At 39.1% G+C, this 16,562-nt stretch overlaps 1 protein-coding gene across 1 annotated transcript in view; it reads right to left on the bottom strand.

Annotated features, from left to right (window-relative positions):
• Positions 1 to 8,131: 8,131 nt before the first annotated feature.
• The window catches only part of ELAPOR2 (endosome-lysosome associated apoptosis and autophagy regulator family member 2), a 159,249-nt gene continuing 150,818 nt past the window's right edge, over positions 8,132 to 16,562 (bottom strand). The window contains exons 20-22 of the mRNA XM_040343432.1: positions 14,588 to 14,766; positions 13,314 to 13,479; positions 8,132 to 9,126 (exon numbers count right to left, since the gene is read on the bottom strand). Of these exons, the coding sequence (XP_040199366.1) occupies positions 9,067 to 9,126; positions 13,314 to 13,479; positions 14,588 to 14,766 (405 nt within the window). The 3' untranslated portion in view covers positions 8,132 to 9,066. The remainder of the gene's footprint in view (positions 9,127 to 13,313; positions 13,480 to 14,587; positions 14,767 to 16,562) is intronic.

Genomic DNA, 16,562 nt, shown 5'->3' with positions numbered 1-16,562 from the left:
TAGGCTGTCGAGGAACTCGACAAGGCAAGTTTCTCCATTCCCGTCAAGGAAAAATAAGACATGCTCTCTTTTTGGCTCGACGGGATCCTCGACAGTTTCCTCGTCGAAAAATGTACACACAACCGGTTTCCTCGGCAAAAAAAAATCCTAGCAAGTTTCTTGCTGGTTTTTGCCGAGGAACTCGGTCGTGTGTACGAGGCCAGAGTCTTTGTTTTTACTGTTTTGTATTACATTTTTTAAATAAACAACCTTAAGTATGTCTACACTATTGGAAGTTTCCTCTGTTTTCCATTGGGTATCACTAATCCCTCACTACGGATGTTTACCTGCTTCAACCCCGAAACCTGTTTGTGGACTGTATCCGGATCACGCATCTGGGAATTGCGGAAGTGTTATCTGGGAGTGGTCGTATATGGAAGGTTTCCCTAATGCGCCAGTGAGGACCATCACTCTGCTGAGCCTATTTTGACCCCCCTGAGAAGGGCGGTCACTGGCTAGTTGGTAAGCCTTCATTTCTCCTCCTGGTGGGGGGTCTCTTCACGCATTAAATTCCATCCATATATCTTAGATCACTGGAGGTCTACATTTTTCTCCTTAGGAGTTTTTTTATTTATGACATTTTAGTGATTCACTGTTCATTATTTTATATTTTATTTGTTGTTTTTCATACACTTTTCAAATTGTATATTCACACATTGAATTATATGGTTGCATATGGTTCATCATCCAGCGCTACACTTTTATTGTATATAATTTTGTTGTGCCTTATATCAAGGTTATAGTGTTTAGCGGCAGGACATCTGTCAAAGATACAATTATTCATCTATTCATATTTAGCGCAAATTTTTATTTTTATAACAGTAGACAGCAGTGGTGCGACGGATCCCAACAGAACACCATTGGATCCCTGGGTGATTATGTGTTTTGTGAACTATCCAGCAAAAAAGGTAAGGTGTGGGGAAATGGGGGAAGTGACGTTCCTCTTAGGGATCACTAGGTTTGTTCGTTTTAATTAGTTTAGCATTAATATTTACCCATGCAGATCTCTACCTTGGCATCAACCAGGCAATTTTTGGAAATATTTAATGACAAGCTGGCAGCCATTTAAAGCTGTTAAAAGTTCTGCAATGATTTAAATGAAAAATGTACACAAAGCCAACCAATGCCTTCTGGTAGCTAAGAGATGACACTTTCACTAGAGCTTAGCAGATATAGAATAGGGTGTGTGTGTAGCAGATTTTTGGTAAATATTCTGACTGGGATAAATTTGGATATGGATTACATCACTGACTGATTTATAGATTCACTCACTCCAGACAGCATACAGAGACTGTGGAAGCTCAACCTAGTGCCTAGTGTATCCACCGAATTTTTATATATCTGCACTGCTGTTTCTGCATTAATAGTGAATCCAAAAACAAAACTCAGATAGCTACCCACCACGTACTAAATGAAATACTTAAATTTTTTTTTTTTTTTTTTTTTTTTTTAGGAAATCTCCATTCTCAAACCACCTTAGATTACCCAACTGATTGACTGCCATTGAAAATAGATCTAATTTATAGTACACATCTTTCTAAAGAAACAATCTAAAGTGGAACTGAAGCCACAGCCCCAGATGTCGCCCCTTGCATTCTACAGCGTGCTGGCTTGCTCCTAACAACCAGGTGACTTTTTAAAAAAAAATTGGGTTTGCCCAGCAATCCAACATTATTGGAAGGAAGTACTACAGGTGATTGCTAAGGTCACTAAGACTTGTGTTCCCTATGATCCTAAATATTGTTTGCTGGGGCTGGTGGAACAAATGTCAATGACCAGAGCCAGGAAAATACTTATATCCCTGCTATTGTACTATGCCCGTAAGGCCATTACGATGAACTGGAAACAATCGTCAGATTCTGGAAAAGCCTAGTGAATGCCTAGTGAATGCTAGTTTGGCCCTATATAAAGCCACCTACAGGGGATGTCCACAAAAATTTGAGAAGGTACCCGGCCTGTTGGCTGGGTGATAAATCCACGGCAACTGCAACTGATGCAGTAACAAATTCCTAGATTGACTATTTATTTTTAGTCTGTTAGTATGTTGACCCAACTATTCTCATGTTGCACTATTTGAGCACAGATCCCCCTGAAACGAACCTCTCCCCACATTGGGGTTATAGTATAAGTCAGTTTGTTTATGTTGTATGTTGTGCCCTGTTGTGGTATGTTTCTGCAACAGAGGACCTGCCCCTGTGCGGGGAAATGTTTGGCCCCTGCGTGGGCTAGTTTTGTATGCTAATGAAAACTTCAATAAAAAAGATTTTGCAAAAAAAAGTGGAACTGCAGCCAAAACCTTATTATTATTATAACAGTAATAGAGGAACAATTATCTTAATCTGCCAGAGGAGACACTAGTTCTGATGACAACTGTCTTAGGCCTCGTACACACGATAGGATCGCCAGAGGACAACGGTCTGAAGGATCATGTGTAGGCCCCATAGGTTATTTAACATTCGGTCAAAAAAATGAGAACTTGCTTTAAAATTGAACCGATGGACGCCTAACCGATAGGTCAAAACCGATCGTTAGTATGCAAAAGCATCGGTTAAAAACCTGCGCATGCTCAGAATCAAGTCGACGCATGCTTGGAAGCATTGAACTTCGTTTTTTTCAGCACGTCGTTGTGTTTTACGTCACCGTGTTCTGACACGATCGTTTTTTTAACTGATGGTGTGTACGCACGACGGACCATCAGTCAGCTTCATCTCATCGGTTAACCGATGACAACGGTCCTTCAGACCGTTCTCATCGGATGGACTGATCGTGTGTACGAGGCTTAAGAGGTTATTTACCTCACTTTGGAAATAACCTTATGGCTTTAGGACAGGAAGTGAAGGGAAACCTCTCCAATCGGACACTGATGGTAAAAAATTACAGGAGTTTTAACCCTCCCCTACTCTATCCAAAATTTAAAAAAAAAACATCAATAACATGACCCCATTATTCTAAGCTAATAATGCCCAAGTTCCATGCATTGAAGACTAAAAAAAACTTAAGGAATTGTGCATATAAATGTAACACCAAAAAAGCAACAACCAAAGAGCCAAATGCTTTTTATTACACAGTGACTAACATTAAAACAAGTATGGCATGTATGTACCATGTTTCACAGAACATATCATTGAAAATAATTCTACTTTACAAGATAAAAAAAAAAATCTGGTGGTGCATGGAAAATGCAGAGACATTATACACAAAAAAAAAACTTTTTTTGTTTTTGCTGTAAAAATGTCTGTTTGAGAAGTGCAATAATTTACTTTTTAAAAAAAACAACAAAATCAGCAAACGTTATATTTTTCTCTTAAAATAGCAGGTTCTTTTTTTTTATTTTCAAACATTATAAAAAAAAAATCTATAATCCATTTAATAACAAAAATGTACACCAACAGCAATATAACATTTTTTTTTGTTTTATGGAATGTATTTACATATAATATAGTCAGATGTCTATGTATGGACCAGATCTTCCTAGGCAACTGTTCTGGACGCAAAAACAAAAGTAACACCACTAAAAGAATGTTTTTTTATGTACACTTTTCAACTACAATTGGCATATTTCTTAATACAGGGCAAAGGACAATTATACATTTTAAACTGCAGTAAATCATAGCAGCCAATAAGATTTCAGTTTTGCATAGTCTGCAAAATATGATCATAAAGTAAATTTGTAGCATCACCTTAGATTGTAAGGTATTTCTATGTCCATGAAGCAGGCTCCACAAGATGCCTGAATGTTGGTTCCGTCTTATTTTAAAGTGCCTGAAATTCCCAAACCCTAGCCTAGCACTTATTTGGACAGTAATTAACCACACAGCTTCCTGTCCCCCATCCTTGTGAATTCCATGCCTTCTTATCAGTTGCTAACTTGGATTTGTCCCCATGTCCAATAAAGAGGCGTGAGGGAAGGGAGAAGGTGGGCCACCTATTGATCAGCAATCTTTGAGGTCATTAATTGCCTACTTTTTGAGGAATCCCAGGCACTCTAACAATAAGCCAATATGACAAATGGGTACCTGGAGATGTGCTGTCATCAGATATTGCAGTGTGAACACTGTTTTTCATCTTATTAAAAAGCATGTGTGTGTTTTGTTGCCAGGCAACACAAAGTTTATTTGGGGCATTGAAAGAGAATTCATTATTGCCAGGGACTGATAGGTTTCCATTCAATGTTATCTTTAAGTGGCCAGTGGCCAATCATACCCTTTACATGGCTACTTAGTGTTGTATGTCACACCAACCGAGACAGTCCATTGGCTATTGGCAATCACTTAAGTAATAAATCTACATCCCAGCAGACACAGTTGTTGGTATAGAACAGCATTGAACAGTATTGACAATCAAAGCAGAAAAAGCAGACAGCTGCCAATCAAGTGCTAAGTCTGCTGTCATCATACTTCATTTATGTTTTACATTTTTACATGGCTGTAGAAGTAGGCACTACATTGGGATTTTTTATTAGAACATTTATTTGTGGACAATAAGTCTGATGTCTAAAGGAAAAAAAACAGCAGGCCTAAAACTGTGTAAGGGGCCCCAAAATTTCCGATGCCTGTATAAACAAGGTAAGTCATGGTCAGGACGTATTGTGTGTGGCCCAGGAGCCCAGTACCTAAACAGACTCAGTAGCCAGAACTCAACCTAAACTCAACTTAAGTCTTTGCACTAAACACATCCCCAGCATCCCACATTTCAATGGTCACGCCTAGCTGGGCAATAAGGAGGGTCTCCCAGGTCCCAGCTCTTGCTCAAGAAACTTTGATCACACCTAAAGATATGCATATACCTTGTGATGTCTGGTCCCAAAACCCGAGAAATAGATTCTCTTCAAGGGCGATTTGTCTGTATTTGAGATACATTTTTAGTTGTATTTTAGGGGTGTCTTACATGTGTTACAACTTATATCTATGGAGACGAGTGCATTTTGCTGAAAATTACACCAAAGATGCAACAGTTTTTTTTTATTATTGTGCCACACTATAACTGCACAAAAAATACAGAGATGTAAAATAGTCCTAATCTCACCAGTTTTCCCCAAGTATAACTCCCACTCCCACATAGGACATCTGTGAATTATGTGATTAGTTGCTAAGGGTTGCAATGCAATTTCACGTTTTCCTAGTTTTCATAAATTTGGCCAATATGCCCATATGTAATATAAAGGGATGGATAAATAGCATACATTTTTAAAGTTTCCAACTTTGGGCCCATTCACACATTCTACTTTGCTGCATTATTATACATAATGCTGTACATGAATGTACATTGCATTAAGGCTTCCTGTTCATTTCGAATTGGCTGCCAATGCACTAGAGCAGAATAGAAAAATAAATAAAGCTGTGCCACTAAACCAGAAAAAATCATATACATAAATGAGTAATGTTAATACACAAAGTCCACTGAAGCTCAAATATATATATATATATATATATATATATATATATATATATATATATATATAAAGTCCCAATATGCACTTAATGTGCGTGCAAATGGTCAATCCTGAAGGCACCACCACCGTGATATCTTATAAGTTTCCACACTGAAGTGAAGACCCGCCGCCGAGTTTTAAAGCCACTTACCAGAAGGGCAAGCTTGATTAGCAATCGGCTATAGCCCAGCCACGGCCTTTGGAGACTGTAGTAGACTCACAGGGGTACAGATTCCAGAGGGAAAACTTTCAGCACAATCATAGGCTCATCTTGATCTCAGCAAGCTGGGCCTCTTTGGCTATCTCTTCCTCTCACAGGCCGTCTCCAGCTGAGCACCCGGTCTCTCCCGGAATCCAGATGTCTCTTAGAATGGAAGTTTGCTTGGGCAGGGCCCTCTTCTCCTCCCGCTGGCTAATTTTAGGTGGGCTTTCTAACGCTTCCCTCTTCAAGATTCTAATGTACACAGTGGCGGATTGCTTGCGCTTATTATATATAAAATTGGATAGTCCACGCACTTTGTTTACTACCCCTTGATTGGCGGTCTATTGGCATCCCTATTCCCAGCTCAGCAGAGGCAGCACGTGACCATTTGCACGCACATTAAGTGCATATTGGGACTTTATATATATATATATATATATATATATATATATATATATATATATATTTGAGCTTCAGTGTACTTTGTGTATTAACATTACTCATTTATGTATATAATTTTTTCTGGTTTAGTGGCGCAGCTTTATTTCTTTTTCTATTTTGGCTCTGTGTATCGCACGCAAGCTGCTGCCTTTATTTTCATTTTTATTTTCATATTTGTTTTATTTTGTATTGTTTATTCGTAATTAGCGCAGCTTTCTGTTTTTTCCTAATGCACTAGAGCAGATAGAAAAACTCACCCTGTTCAGCATACTACTAGTATGTTGCTGGGTGTTGCAGTGTGCTGAAATGCAGGTGTTATGGAGGTGTGTCTATTTCAAAATGAAAAGCACCACAATGCACATAATGACCTGTTACCAAATGACCAGAGAAGTGGAAACATTGCCCTGCACAGTTGTACATAATGACTTACCTACAGCCAATAGTTTTTTGTCTTTTACATCAAAAAAATATCCTCACTTTCTAATCAGTGGCAAATAAAATTTTGGCAAAAAAAAGCTGATAGTCATTTCAAAGGAGATGTACAACCACTTTTATATAATAAAATATAACTAAAATATTTTAGTAACTGTTTTTAGGCTTTTCAAACACATAAACCAATATATCTCTATATAATTTCACTTTTCCATCTATACAATACATATAAAAGGTGTGATTTACTAAAAGAGTAATTTTTACACAAGTGCAGGGATATCCATCCATGTGCAAAATATTTCTTATTTTTTTTCTACACATGATTGTCTGTTCCCTGGACACAAGTTAAAAGTAAACCTTAAATCAACACCTACAAGGGTTATTAATTTGGTCCAAAGTAAGCCCAGACAACTCAAAGAAACTCAATCAAAATTCAACCTATTCTTGCATACTGTAACCAAGTACCTGTTGCACTTTCAGTTCACTTACAACTGAGCTTAAGTAAGAATCTAATTATTTAGTAACAAATTATTATATTTATGCACAATAACCCACAAATGATTTAGCTTTGCCCATTTTCTTGACTTTACTTACTCTGTTTGAGCCTAACTTTTGGCTATGGGAGTTATGGGTCAGAAGTCCCCTGAAGTCAGTGACCTGTCAGGATGAGGTTCATGTAAGAATCTGAAAATGCCCAGGGCAAACATGCCAAATTGCCCCCGTCCCCACAAGATGTTTAAGCATTATTGATCAGAACCCCCCCCCCCAAAAAAAATGAAGTAAAATGAATCTGCATATGTGGAATCCTCTCATTCCACATATGCTCCCAGCACAATTCCCCCACACCCAAAATAACATTTCCCTTCCTAACACAAATCATCTACTCCTCAAATTCCCGCCCTGAACACAATTCCTCTCCCCACCCACCTCCCACTCAAAATTTCCCCTTCCAGCAGAAATTCCCCTCCCCAGTCCCCAATCCTAGCACAAATCCCCCCCCCCCAAAGTTTTCCTCTTAGCACAAATATCCCCCAATCATTCCTACTAGAACAAATCCCCCTCCCAAAAAAATCCAGCAGCAAAAACGCAGTCATTGTCAGAGCTCAGGTAACGTCTAATCTCTCACAATCATGGCTTATACAGAGTAAGAAAAACAAAGTGTTACTAAACCCACAACAGTAAAATCAGTCTGTATATGCAGTATAGCATGCTTGTTATACTCACTGTGGAACTTAAGGGGTTAATCCTCTGCATTGTGTAAAAAGGCTGTTTTATCCTGTGTGCATAGATCCTCCCCTTCCTGCACGGTCTATCTGGGGAATGCCAGCTAACACAGGCAGGGTAGTCGACCTGCACATGCTCAGTTGTGTCTTTTATGCTGGAGAGAACATTTACTTGTTCTCAGAGCTAGCCAGGTCACATGATATTGACATCACACATGTGAGCGTGTATACAGGCTGTAGTGGAAATCTCCTCCTACCTGAACTCTCAGCACTGGAGAAACTGTGTAGTTTATCATGTAACCGTGGTATACAGATGATCCAAAAAGGTATATAGTGGTATTTTAATAAAAAAAGATGATTTATAAGCTGTGGGCACTGGGCACTGTGGGGAGGGGGGAACTATTTTCATATTACTGGGTTTAGTAACACTTTAAGACTAAATACTCAGGCTGGGTTTAAACTTATGCAATCATTTGGAAAGCATTACTGTGCACTGCATTTTTGCAGCCATTTCATTATGAAAGTGCACCGTGAAAAAAATAAAAATGCACATAACCCTTTTTTACGACATAGCCCACCACGACACAGTGATGTACTGTACATTGGCCCTCACTGTACAGTGTTTATGGTGAATTACAATGAATGACATCACAACACACGGCAGTTGGCCAGATGCATGTAACGCAGGTTTAAATGCCCAATTTAATACGTTGCTGCATTGCATGGATGGGCCCTCAAAGCCTTGCCTAAATCCATTCAGGACTGGTGCTCTTCAAAAACTTCAGAGATTCACACTGGCCTCTGCTCTTTCATTTGATGAAAATACTAGTACAATTTTTTTCTACATCAACAAGTATTTTTTGAATTTGTTCCATTATTTTCCACCTGCCATATACATAATTTTCTGTCGAAAAAAGTTAATTTCCCCTTTTCTCTCCAATGTTTCAAAGCACTTGTAAACTGTACAACTGTTGCTTCTGTGTTGCACTGGGAGGTGATAAAAGACATAATACAGCATGCGCAAGCATTGTACTAGAAAATGAACATTGTCTGCGTCACTTTGCTCTTCCTGAGTAGAACCTGAAATCCAACTTACAAACAATCCATTTTTGGCAAAATATTCTGTCATGTAATAAGGCAGCCACGCTTCTTTTTTGTTTTGTGATGTCTGCTTTATTCTTTGATTCTTGCTTCATTGATCTTCATGGGTAACTCACACTCATTTCTTCTAATGATATGTTTTTAATTTCTTTAAAAATAAATAATTTTTTCTCAGTCTAAAAGGCAATATTTGGTCTTTATATATGTTGTGATCTTGAGGATTTCAGCTGTACTGATTCAAAACTGTGATCTTTATCCTGTAACAATAATGGCATTGATCATGAATATTTAATTGTAACAACAAATCAAAATCAAAAGGTTTTCTTGCTTAAAGTGATTGTAAAGTTTTGTTTAAATATTGCTTTAACCACTTTTTTTCCTCACACTGTCAGCCTGAAGAAAAGAAGAAAACCGTTAAGTCCCCTTTCACACTTATACGACTTGTTTCACGATTTTGGACTGCAAAATCGTATGACAAGTCATTCTCCATTATTTTCAATGGCTACCATTCATACTGGCATGACTTTAAGTTGTGCCTACTTCAAAGTAGTCCTTGCACTACTTTGGTCCGATTTTGATGCCACTTACACAGGCATTCATTGAAATCGCGTCCGCAAATCGCGGTAAAATCGCGGCTGCGAAATCGCGGTAAAAGGGACATCGGCCCCACACAGTGTCCTCCAGTGCTGCTAATTAGTGACCACTAGTGCCATCTATCAGTGCCCATCAGTACTGCTAATCAGTGCCCACCAGTGCCACCTATCAGTGCCAATCAGTACCGATCAGTGCCTCATGATCAGTGTCACCTATCAGTGCCACCTCTTTGTACCGCCTATCAGTGCCACCTATCCGTGCCACCCATCAGTGCAGCCTCGTCAGTGTCTCCTGATCAGTGTTCACCAGTGCCGCCTCTATGGTGCCCATCAGTGCCACATATCAGTGCCCATCAGTACCCATCAGTGCAGCCTATCAGTGCCCATCAGTGCTGCCTCATCAGCACACATAACTGAAGGAGAAAAATTGCCTGTTTGAAAAATTCTATAACACAATATGAAAAATGAAAGCTCTATTTGTGTGAAAAAAAATTACAGCAATTTTATATGGGTACTGTGTTGCATGACCGCGCAATTGTCATTCAAAGTGTGACACCGATGAAAGCTGGCCTGGGCAGGAAGGGGGTATAAGTGCCCAGTAACCAAGTGATTATTAACAAACATGTTATATTTACATGCTCTTTGCAATAGAATTGCACAGAGCGGCCCCAAACCTACTCTTCTCAGGTCCCCATCAGTGGCCCTGGCTCCGCTTCTTCTTTGTGTGCCACCATAGGAAGCCACTTTCTATGGTGGCACACCTGCAAACTTCACCCCCCGCTCCTTCATCTCAGGAATTCGGCTGACAGCAGTGGGAGCCACAGAGCGATGGTAAAAAATGTTTATGCTTTAGAACCACTTTCAAGTGTATATGAAGCTAATTATTTTCTTATTTTCAATAGACTGAAGGCAGTGGAGAAGTATTAGAACTTGTATTGCTGCCTGTAATCACACTGGGGAAATTCACTTTCTCCAAAACTGGAATTGCAATTTGGCTTTAGATATAATATATCCGAGATAGAAGAGTGTTTACACTGGTTTTGTTGATGGTTTTCCTTTTTTCTACATTTTCATCAAATGTTATTGTTTAACCTTACCTCTACCTTCCCCATTCCATTTAGCCCTTTATTTTAGGCCAGTAAAAAATAAATTTTAGGGACTGTGTAGTATCTTTGATTTTCTTTCCTTCCACCACAGCTGGAAGGAAAGAAAATAGCTTGATTCCCCCATCAACACAGTTAGTGTTGATAGGGGAATTCGTCCCGTAGTGTCATTGTGTTCTGCGAGTGGGGGACCGTGGGGAGTCTGCCCAGCTGGCAGAACACAATAATTACTACTAGCGGCTATAGCTGCTGGCAGTAATGGAACATAAAAAAACTCAACGGATTGTACCCACGTTGATCAATGGATCAACTTGAGTATAATATCAGCCTATCCATACATGGATTGGAATTTTGATCCATGTATGGCCGGTCTTACTTTGCACACTGAGACTGCTTTGAGAGAATTTTTCCACTTTAAAAGGCCTTTTTAAAACAAAGACAATAAAAAAGAAGCCTTATTTGGGGGGAAAATGGGGATCCATTCTGAAATGCATCAGACCTCTACTTTTAGGACCCTTATTTTTAATAAATCTGGCCAATTCACACTGAACACATAAAAGAAAGATACATAAGCTTTGAAAACCGCAAGTGTTGCAGCAGACCAATGTTGTAGAGAAATTTCGGACAACAATAAACTCTATAGATAATGAAAAGCATTGTTAACTTGTGTGAGGGTGATTGTGATACCAACTGGGCAGACTGCAGAATAGCATCCCAAATATCATCTTAGATGAGTCTTCTACCAAGCAGTGGGAATTTAAACAAAAAATTGCTGAGGATAGACTTTCGATATGAGGCCTTTGGACTACGCCATCAATAAGTGGGGTAAGGAAGATGGGCGTGGTGAGGCAATTATTTTGTGTTTGTAGAGCATGCTGAAGCTGCGGGTACTGGCAGAACCATAGCTGATATAGTACAAAATCGGTGCTTGATAATAAAGAGATTTAAGGCAACTATTGATGTACAGTTGAGTAAAGGTTGAGATACAAGCCCTTCCCCCATCAATGAAAGACCTACAGTTTGTGGATCTCAGATAAAAACTCACTGGACCAAAGAGGCATAAACCTATTGAACCCAGTATTCCCTAAAAGGCCCTTAGCAGTTTTCCAAATTCTACCTACTAATTGCGGAAGTAGCTCCAAGTAGAAAGCGGTATCTAAGATGTGTAGTAGGTTTCCTCCCAGATAGTGAAGAAAGTATGTTACATAGGGATGTAGATAGTTGGCATCATTCCAGCCAGCCATGTCTTGAAGCTAAACAGACCTAAATTAAACCCACAGATTTGGAGCCTCAAGACCAGTAAGGGTCTAAGGCCATTTCAAATATTCCAGCATTTGTTTTTGTCCATCAGCATTAAATCTCATAAAATTACTTAGGAGGGCTCCAACAAGGTGAGCTATGCAAGAAGTATAACAAATGTGCCACCCATACCTTTTTAAGCAAATTGGTGCAGCCAACCACCAAAAACAGACGTTTGCATCAGGCTTTGCTCTAATCCTGCGTACACACGATTGGAAATTCTGACAAGAAAAGTCCGATATGAGCTTTTTGTCTGAAATTCCGACCGTGTAGGCTCCATCAAAATTTTTCTGTTGGAATTTTCTGCCAAGAAAAATTTGAGAGCTGGTTCTCCAATTTTCCGACAAGAAAAGTTCTTGGAGGAAATTTCAATCGTCTGTATGCAATTCCGAAGCACCAAAAACCATGCATGCCCGGAATCAAGTCAACACATGCTCGGAAGCCTTATTTTTCTCGGCTCGGCGTAGTGTTGTACGTCACTGCGTTCTTGACGGTCGGAATTTGGTGTGACCGTGTGTATGCAAGACAAGTTTGAGCCAAAATTCCGTCGGGAAAAAATCCATGGTTTTCTTGTCAGATTTTCCGATCGTGTGTACGTGGCATAAGAGTGAAATTTGCCAAGTAAAGGAGAGGCTGAGGGGGACATAGTCATACAACTGTTTAGAAAGAACTACTCCTATGTATTTAGTTTGAAGGACCACATTAATGTGGGAAACAGCTGGGGCCAGAGGCTTGGGAAGTAGGATAACATTATTTTTACTAGTTGAAACACAGGCCAGAATATCTACCAAATTCCCTGATAATGGGCATTGCTGATGAAAGGAAGAATTAGGTGTTGAAGAGAATTAGAGGGATATTATCGGCATAAAGCATGGATTTCTCCTTGTGGTGCCCCCTACAAAACCCAACTATTTCCATGGTTTATTATACCGAACTAAATTTTTGGGAGAAAAAGCTTTGGTAGCATAGAGAGTCAATAGTGCCCCATTGCTCATTATATTAGCCAGGTTCTAAATTAAGAAATGTCCACCTTTTATTGGTGGCTGTGAAAACATTTAAGCATCAAGTTTATTTGACCAGAGTGTATTATCGTAGATATAACAACATTTAAACAATTAGCAAGTAAGTTGCCAGAATCTTTATGTTGGTGAGATATACTGTAGAGGAGCATTTTATTTAAAAGGCTCATTATTGGTTAGGTAATGTCAAACTAGGGATGCGGCAAAATGCTTGATATTATATTATCTACTGATTTGCTGAGTTGTCCTCTTTTAGAATGCAGAAGCCCTCCCAAAATGCATAATCATAAGTGGTGCTAAGTATCTTAAAAATCATAGTATATCACTATAAAATAGGCTTGGAAAGCACTAATCTAATAAAAAAAAGTTGTGTAAGAAGTAAATATTTACCTACTTCACGTATTAATAGGAATCATTTACATTGCCTTACCTTTGTTGCAAGTGATTTCAGCTTTCCCAGTATTGACTGCTTATTGGAATAGACCACGTCATCATCATTGTCTTCTCCCTCCATTATGGCACAGCTGTCAGGGGCAGGAAGCTCACACTCTTTGGAATTGGCAGTAATGATTAGTTTGGAGTATTTGTATTCAAGCCTATAGTAAGAGTTTAAGAATATATAAAGAATATTAATAGCTGCACCAGTTGTCTAATACATAGTCCTCTTTTTCATTCTAATCACTAGACATCCAACAGGCATATATTTAACATTGTATTTACATGGGCGTATGTGTATTTTCTGCATGAATTGCAGATTCTTGCAGGCAGAGCTTGCACAAGCAGTATGCTCTGCGGTCACCTGGGGGGGGGGCAGGTGCACTAGTGGGGGACCCCAAAAGAGAAGGATAAGGCTGTTCTGTGCAAAACTATTGCACAGAGCAGATAAAAACAATTCCTGAAAAATGGAACAAGGAAGCATTCACATTGCCACATCTGTAAATTTAGCAAAGAAACGAGGAGAGAGGGTACTCAAAAGAGTCACCATAGGCCGGCCTATGGTGACTCTTTTGAGTACCCTCTCTCCTCGTTTACTAACATCAATTCCTGGTCATTTTTTTTTTTTTTTTTTTTTGCCATCTGTGTTCCATTGGGGAGATTTCCCTTCACTTCCTGTCCCATATCCAAAATAAGAAAAGAAAGGAAATCCCTCCAAGGTGAGGAACTCTCTGGTTGTCACCAGAACTAAAGTTCCCATTGGAAAGAAAGCAATAAGAACCTGACAGCTGTTCTAATCCCTCACTACTCTATCCACAACTAAACAAATGTTTTACCTTTAGTTAGACTTAAGACCTTAATTGTTTCCTTATTTCTCCTAGTGACTGTCAGTATGAAAGTAAAAGTGGAGGTCCAGTCAAAAGTGTGCCTAGGGTGCATTGTATCATGGTAAATTGCACCTGTGCCCAGGCTATGAACATGTTTATTCTCTCTTTATATGAATTTGCCTCCCACCTATGCATTTCTGTGGGTTGTAGCTGTGAAAAGTACATGTGTTTATACGTGGAAACAGTATGTTCTTAAACTCAGATTTTTGGATTCTGTCTTACAGATCTGAATGCAGTACATGTTTATACAACTGTGAGACTGGCTCCTTTCAAAACAATGCAGCTGTGTTCCCATCCATCATTTAAAACCCGCTTGTGTATGCATATTTACAAACCATGTACAAAAAAAAACGAATCAGAGTCTGCACTTTATTGTACTTACTTTTGGTTTTTCTTCCAGAAGTAACAGGTCAGTGCAACAAGTAGAACTGCTACGAAGGCACCAATACCAGCTCCCACTTTCAACCAGAATTCTATTGATTCACAGGCTGCTGTCTTTTTTTCTGGTAGAGGTACACCTTTCATGCACAATTTTGGTTCATTCCACACAAAATGAGTTTCCTTCAAATTAAATCACAAAAGATTACCATATAAAGTATCCCAAAAAATAATAAAACATAAAGGTTAAAAGTACCCCTAAAAATTATCCCCTTCCTCGTCCTCCGCCTCAAATTATAAAACAGAAATTTAGACCTCATAATCACAGTCTGAGTTTATGTTGTCTAATGTCCCGTACACACGATCGGAATTTCCGATGGAAAAAGTCAGACGGACTTTTTCCATCGGAAATTCCGACCGTGTGTTTGCCCCATCGGAGTAATTCCATCAGAAATTTGGATTAATTCCATCGGAGTTTACATAGAGAACAAATAAAAATAGAGGAAGGGGAAGACATAAAGGCACTCACATTTGCCAACATCCGAAATATTGATTCAAGAAAAAAGTACTACACAGGGTAGTGACAGGGCGGACTTTTTCAGGCAATCACAAGGACATAGAGTTTAAGAAAAATATAAATTTAATTACAAGATATATATAATAAATTTCAATAAAATACGATGAAAAAGTACAGAATATACAGTCACAAGCAATATTTTCTTTCGTCTCGCCTACGCGTTTCGCCTACCTGCTTCTTCAGGACGAGTTTGAGACAGGCTACCCCCCCCGGGACACACAAGGATTCTTCTCCGTTGAGGCTTCCAACTTTTTGGATTGTCCTTTAATGGACATTGCAGTGTGGCTGCCTTTTGTGTGGATCTAATTTCCCTCTTGGCTTTCTCCACCTGCTCCCCGCTTCACTGGTCCTGGTCTGCATTGGTTCTTGCTTTATGTCAGAATCTAACCATATTTATTTATGTATTTTGATACATTACGGCTTGCTGCTAATCATAGGAGACTTTCTTCTCTCCTCTTAGTGGGCTTTTTCACCAACTTTAGATCATCTGTACATCCTTGACTCCATTTGGTCCTCGATGCACGTGGATGGCTAACAATTCAATTGATTTATGAAATTAGCAATACTCTATTGTCAAAAACTCTCTCTCAAACTCGTCCTGAAGAAGCCGCTAGGCGAAAAGCGTAGGTGAGACGAAAGAAAATATTGCTTGTGACTGTATATTCTGTACTTTTTCATCGTATTTTATTGAAATTTATTATATATATCTTGTAATTAAATTTATATTTTTCTTAAACTCTATGTCCTTGTGATTGCCTGAAAAAGTCCGCCCTGTCACTACCCTGTGTAGTACTTTTTTCTTTTACATAGAGAACATGTTCTCTTTTCCTCCGATGAAATTCCGACGGAATTCCGATGTGAATTTGGTCGGACAAAGGTCTGATCATGTGTACGGGGCATTAGCCTGTTTGGATTTGAGTACTGCTTATTTCCTCTGAAATGTTACTTATGCAGCAGGCTTAGCCATAGGAGTGATCTTGTCCTGGGTGCATACTCCAAGTTTTGGATGACAGCTATTATTCTGTATTGTCAAGCGTGTTTGATGAGATCAAAGGACATTCCTGGTAGTAAGAGCACTGACTTGTCTGTATCAGAGGTTTTCACTTCTTCTATACAGTTTGATGAAGACAGAAGAGAGGTATGTGGAATATTATAATGAATCACCCAGGTGGTTTAGGCATCTATGAGTTTAGCACAAAAAAGTATTGGTTTATTATCACCACTTTTAGCACGGATAAGGGTTTAAGATAAGCCCTGGAGCCTTGATACCCGAAATTAAGCTCCGGGAGAGATGTCCGTGGCCAGAGGGGGGGTCGGGATGGCTATGGGGGCTTCGATCTAAGGTAAGTAATACATAATGATCTAGAATGCTATGCATACTAGCTCATTATGCCTTTGTCTT

This window comes from Rana temporaria, chromosome 3, assembly GCF_905171775.1.
Source record: "Rana temporaria chromosome 3, aRanTem1.1, whole genome shotgun sequence".
In the NCBI taxonomy this organism is placed as follows: Eukaryota; Metazoa; Chordata; class Amphibia; order Anura; family Ranidae; genus Rana; species Rana temporaria.
This window is presented reverse-complemented; position numbering and strand designations above follow the sequence as displayed.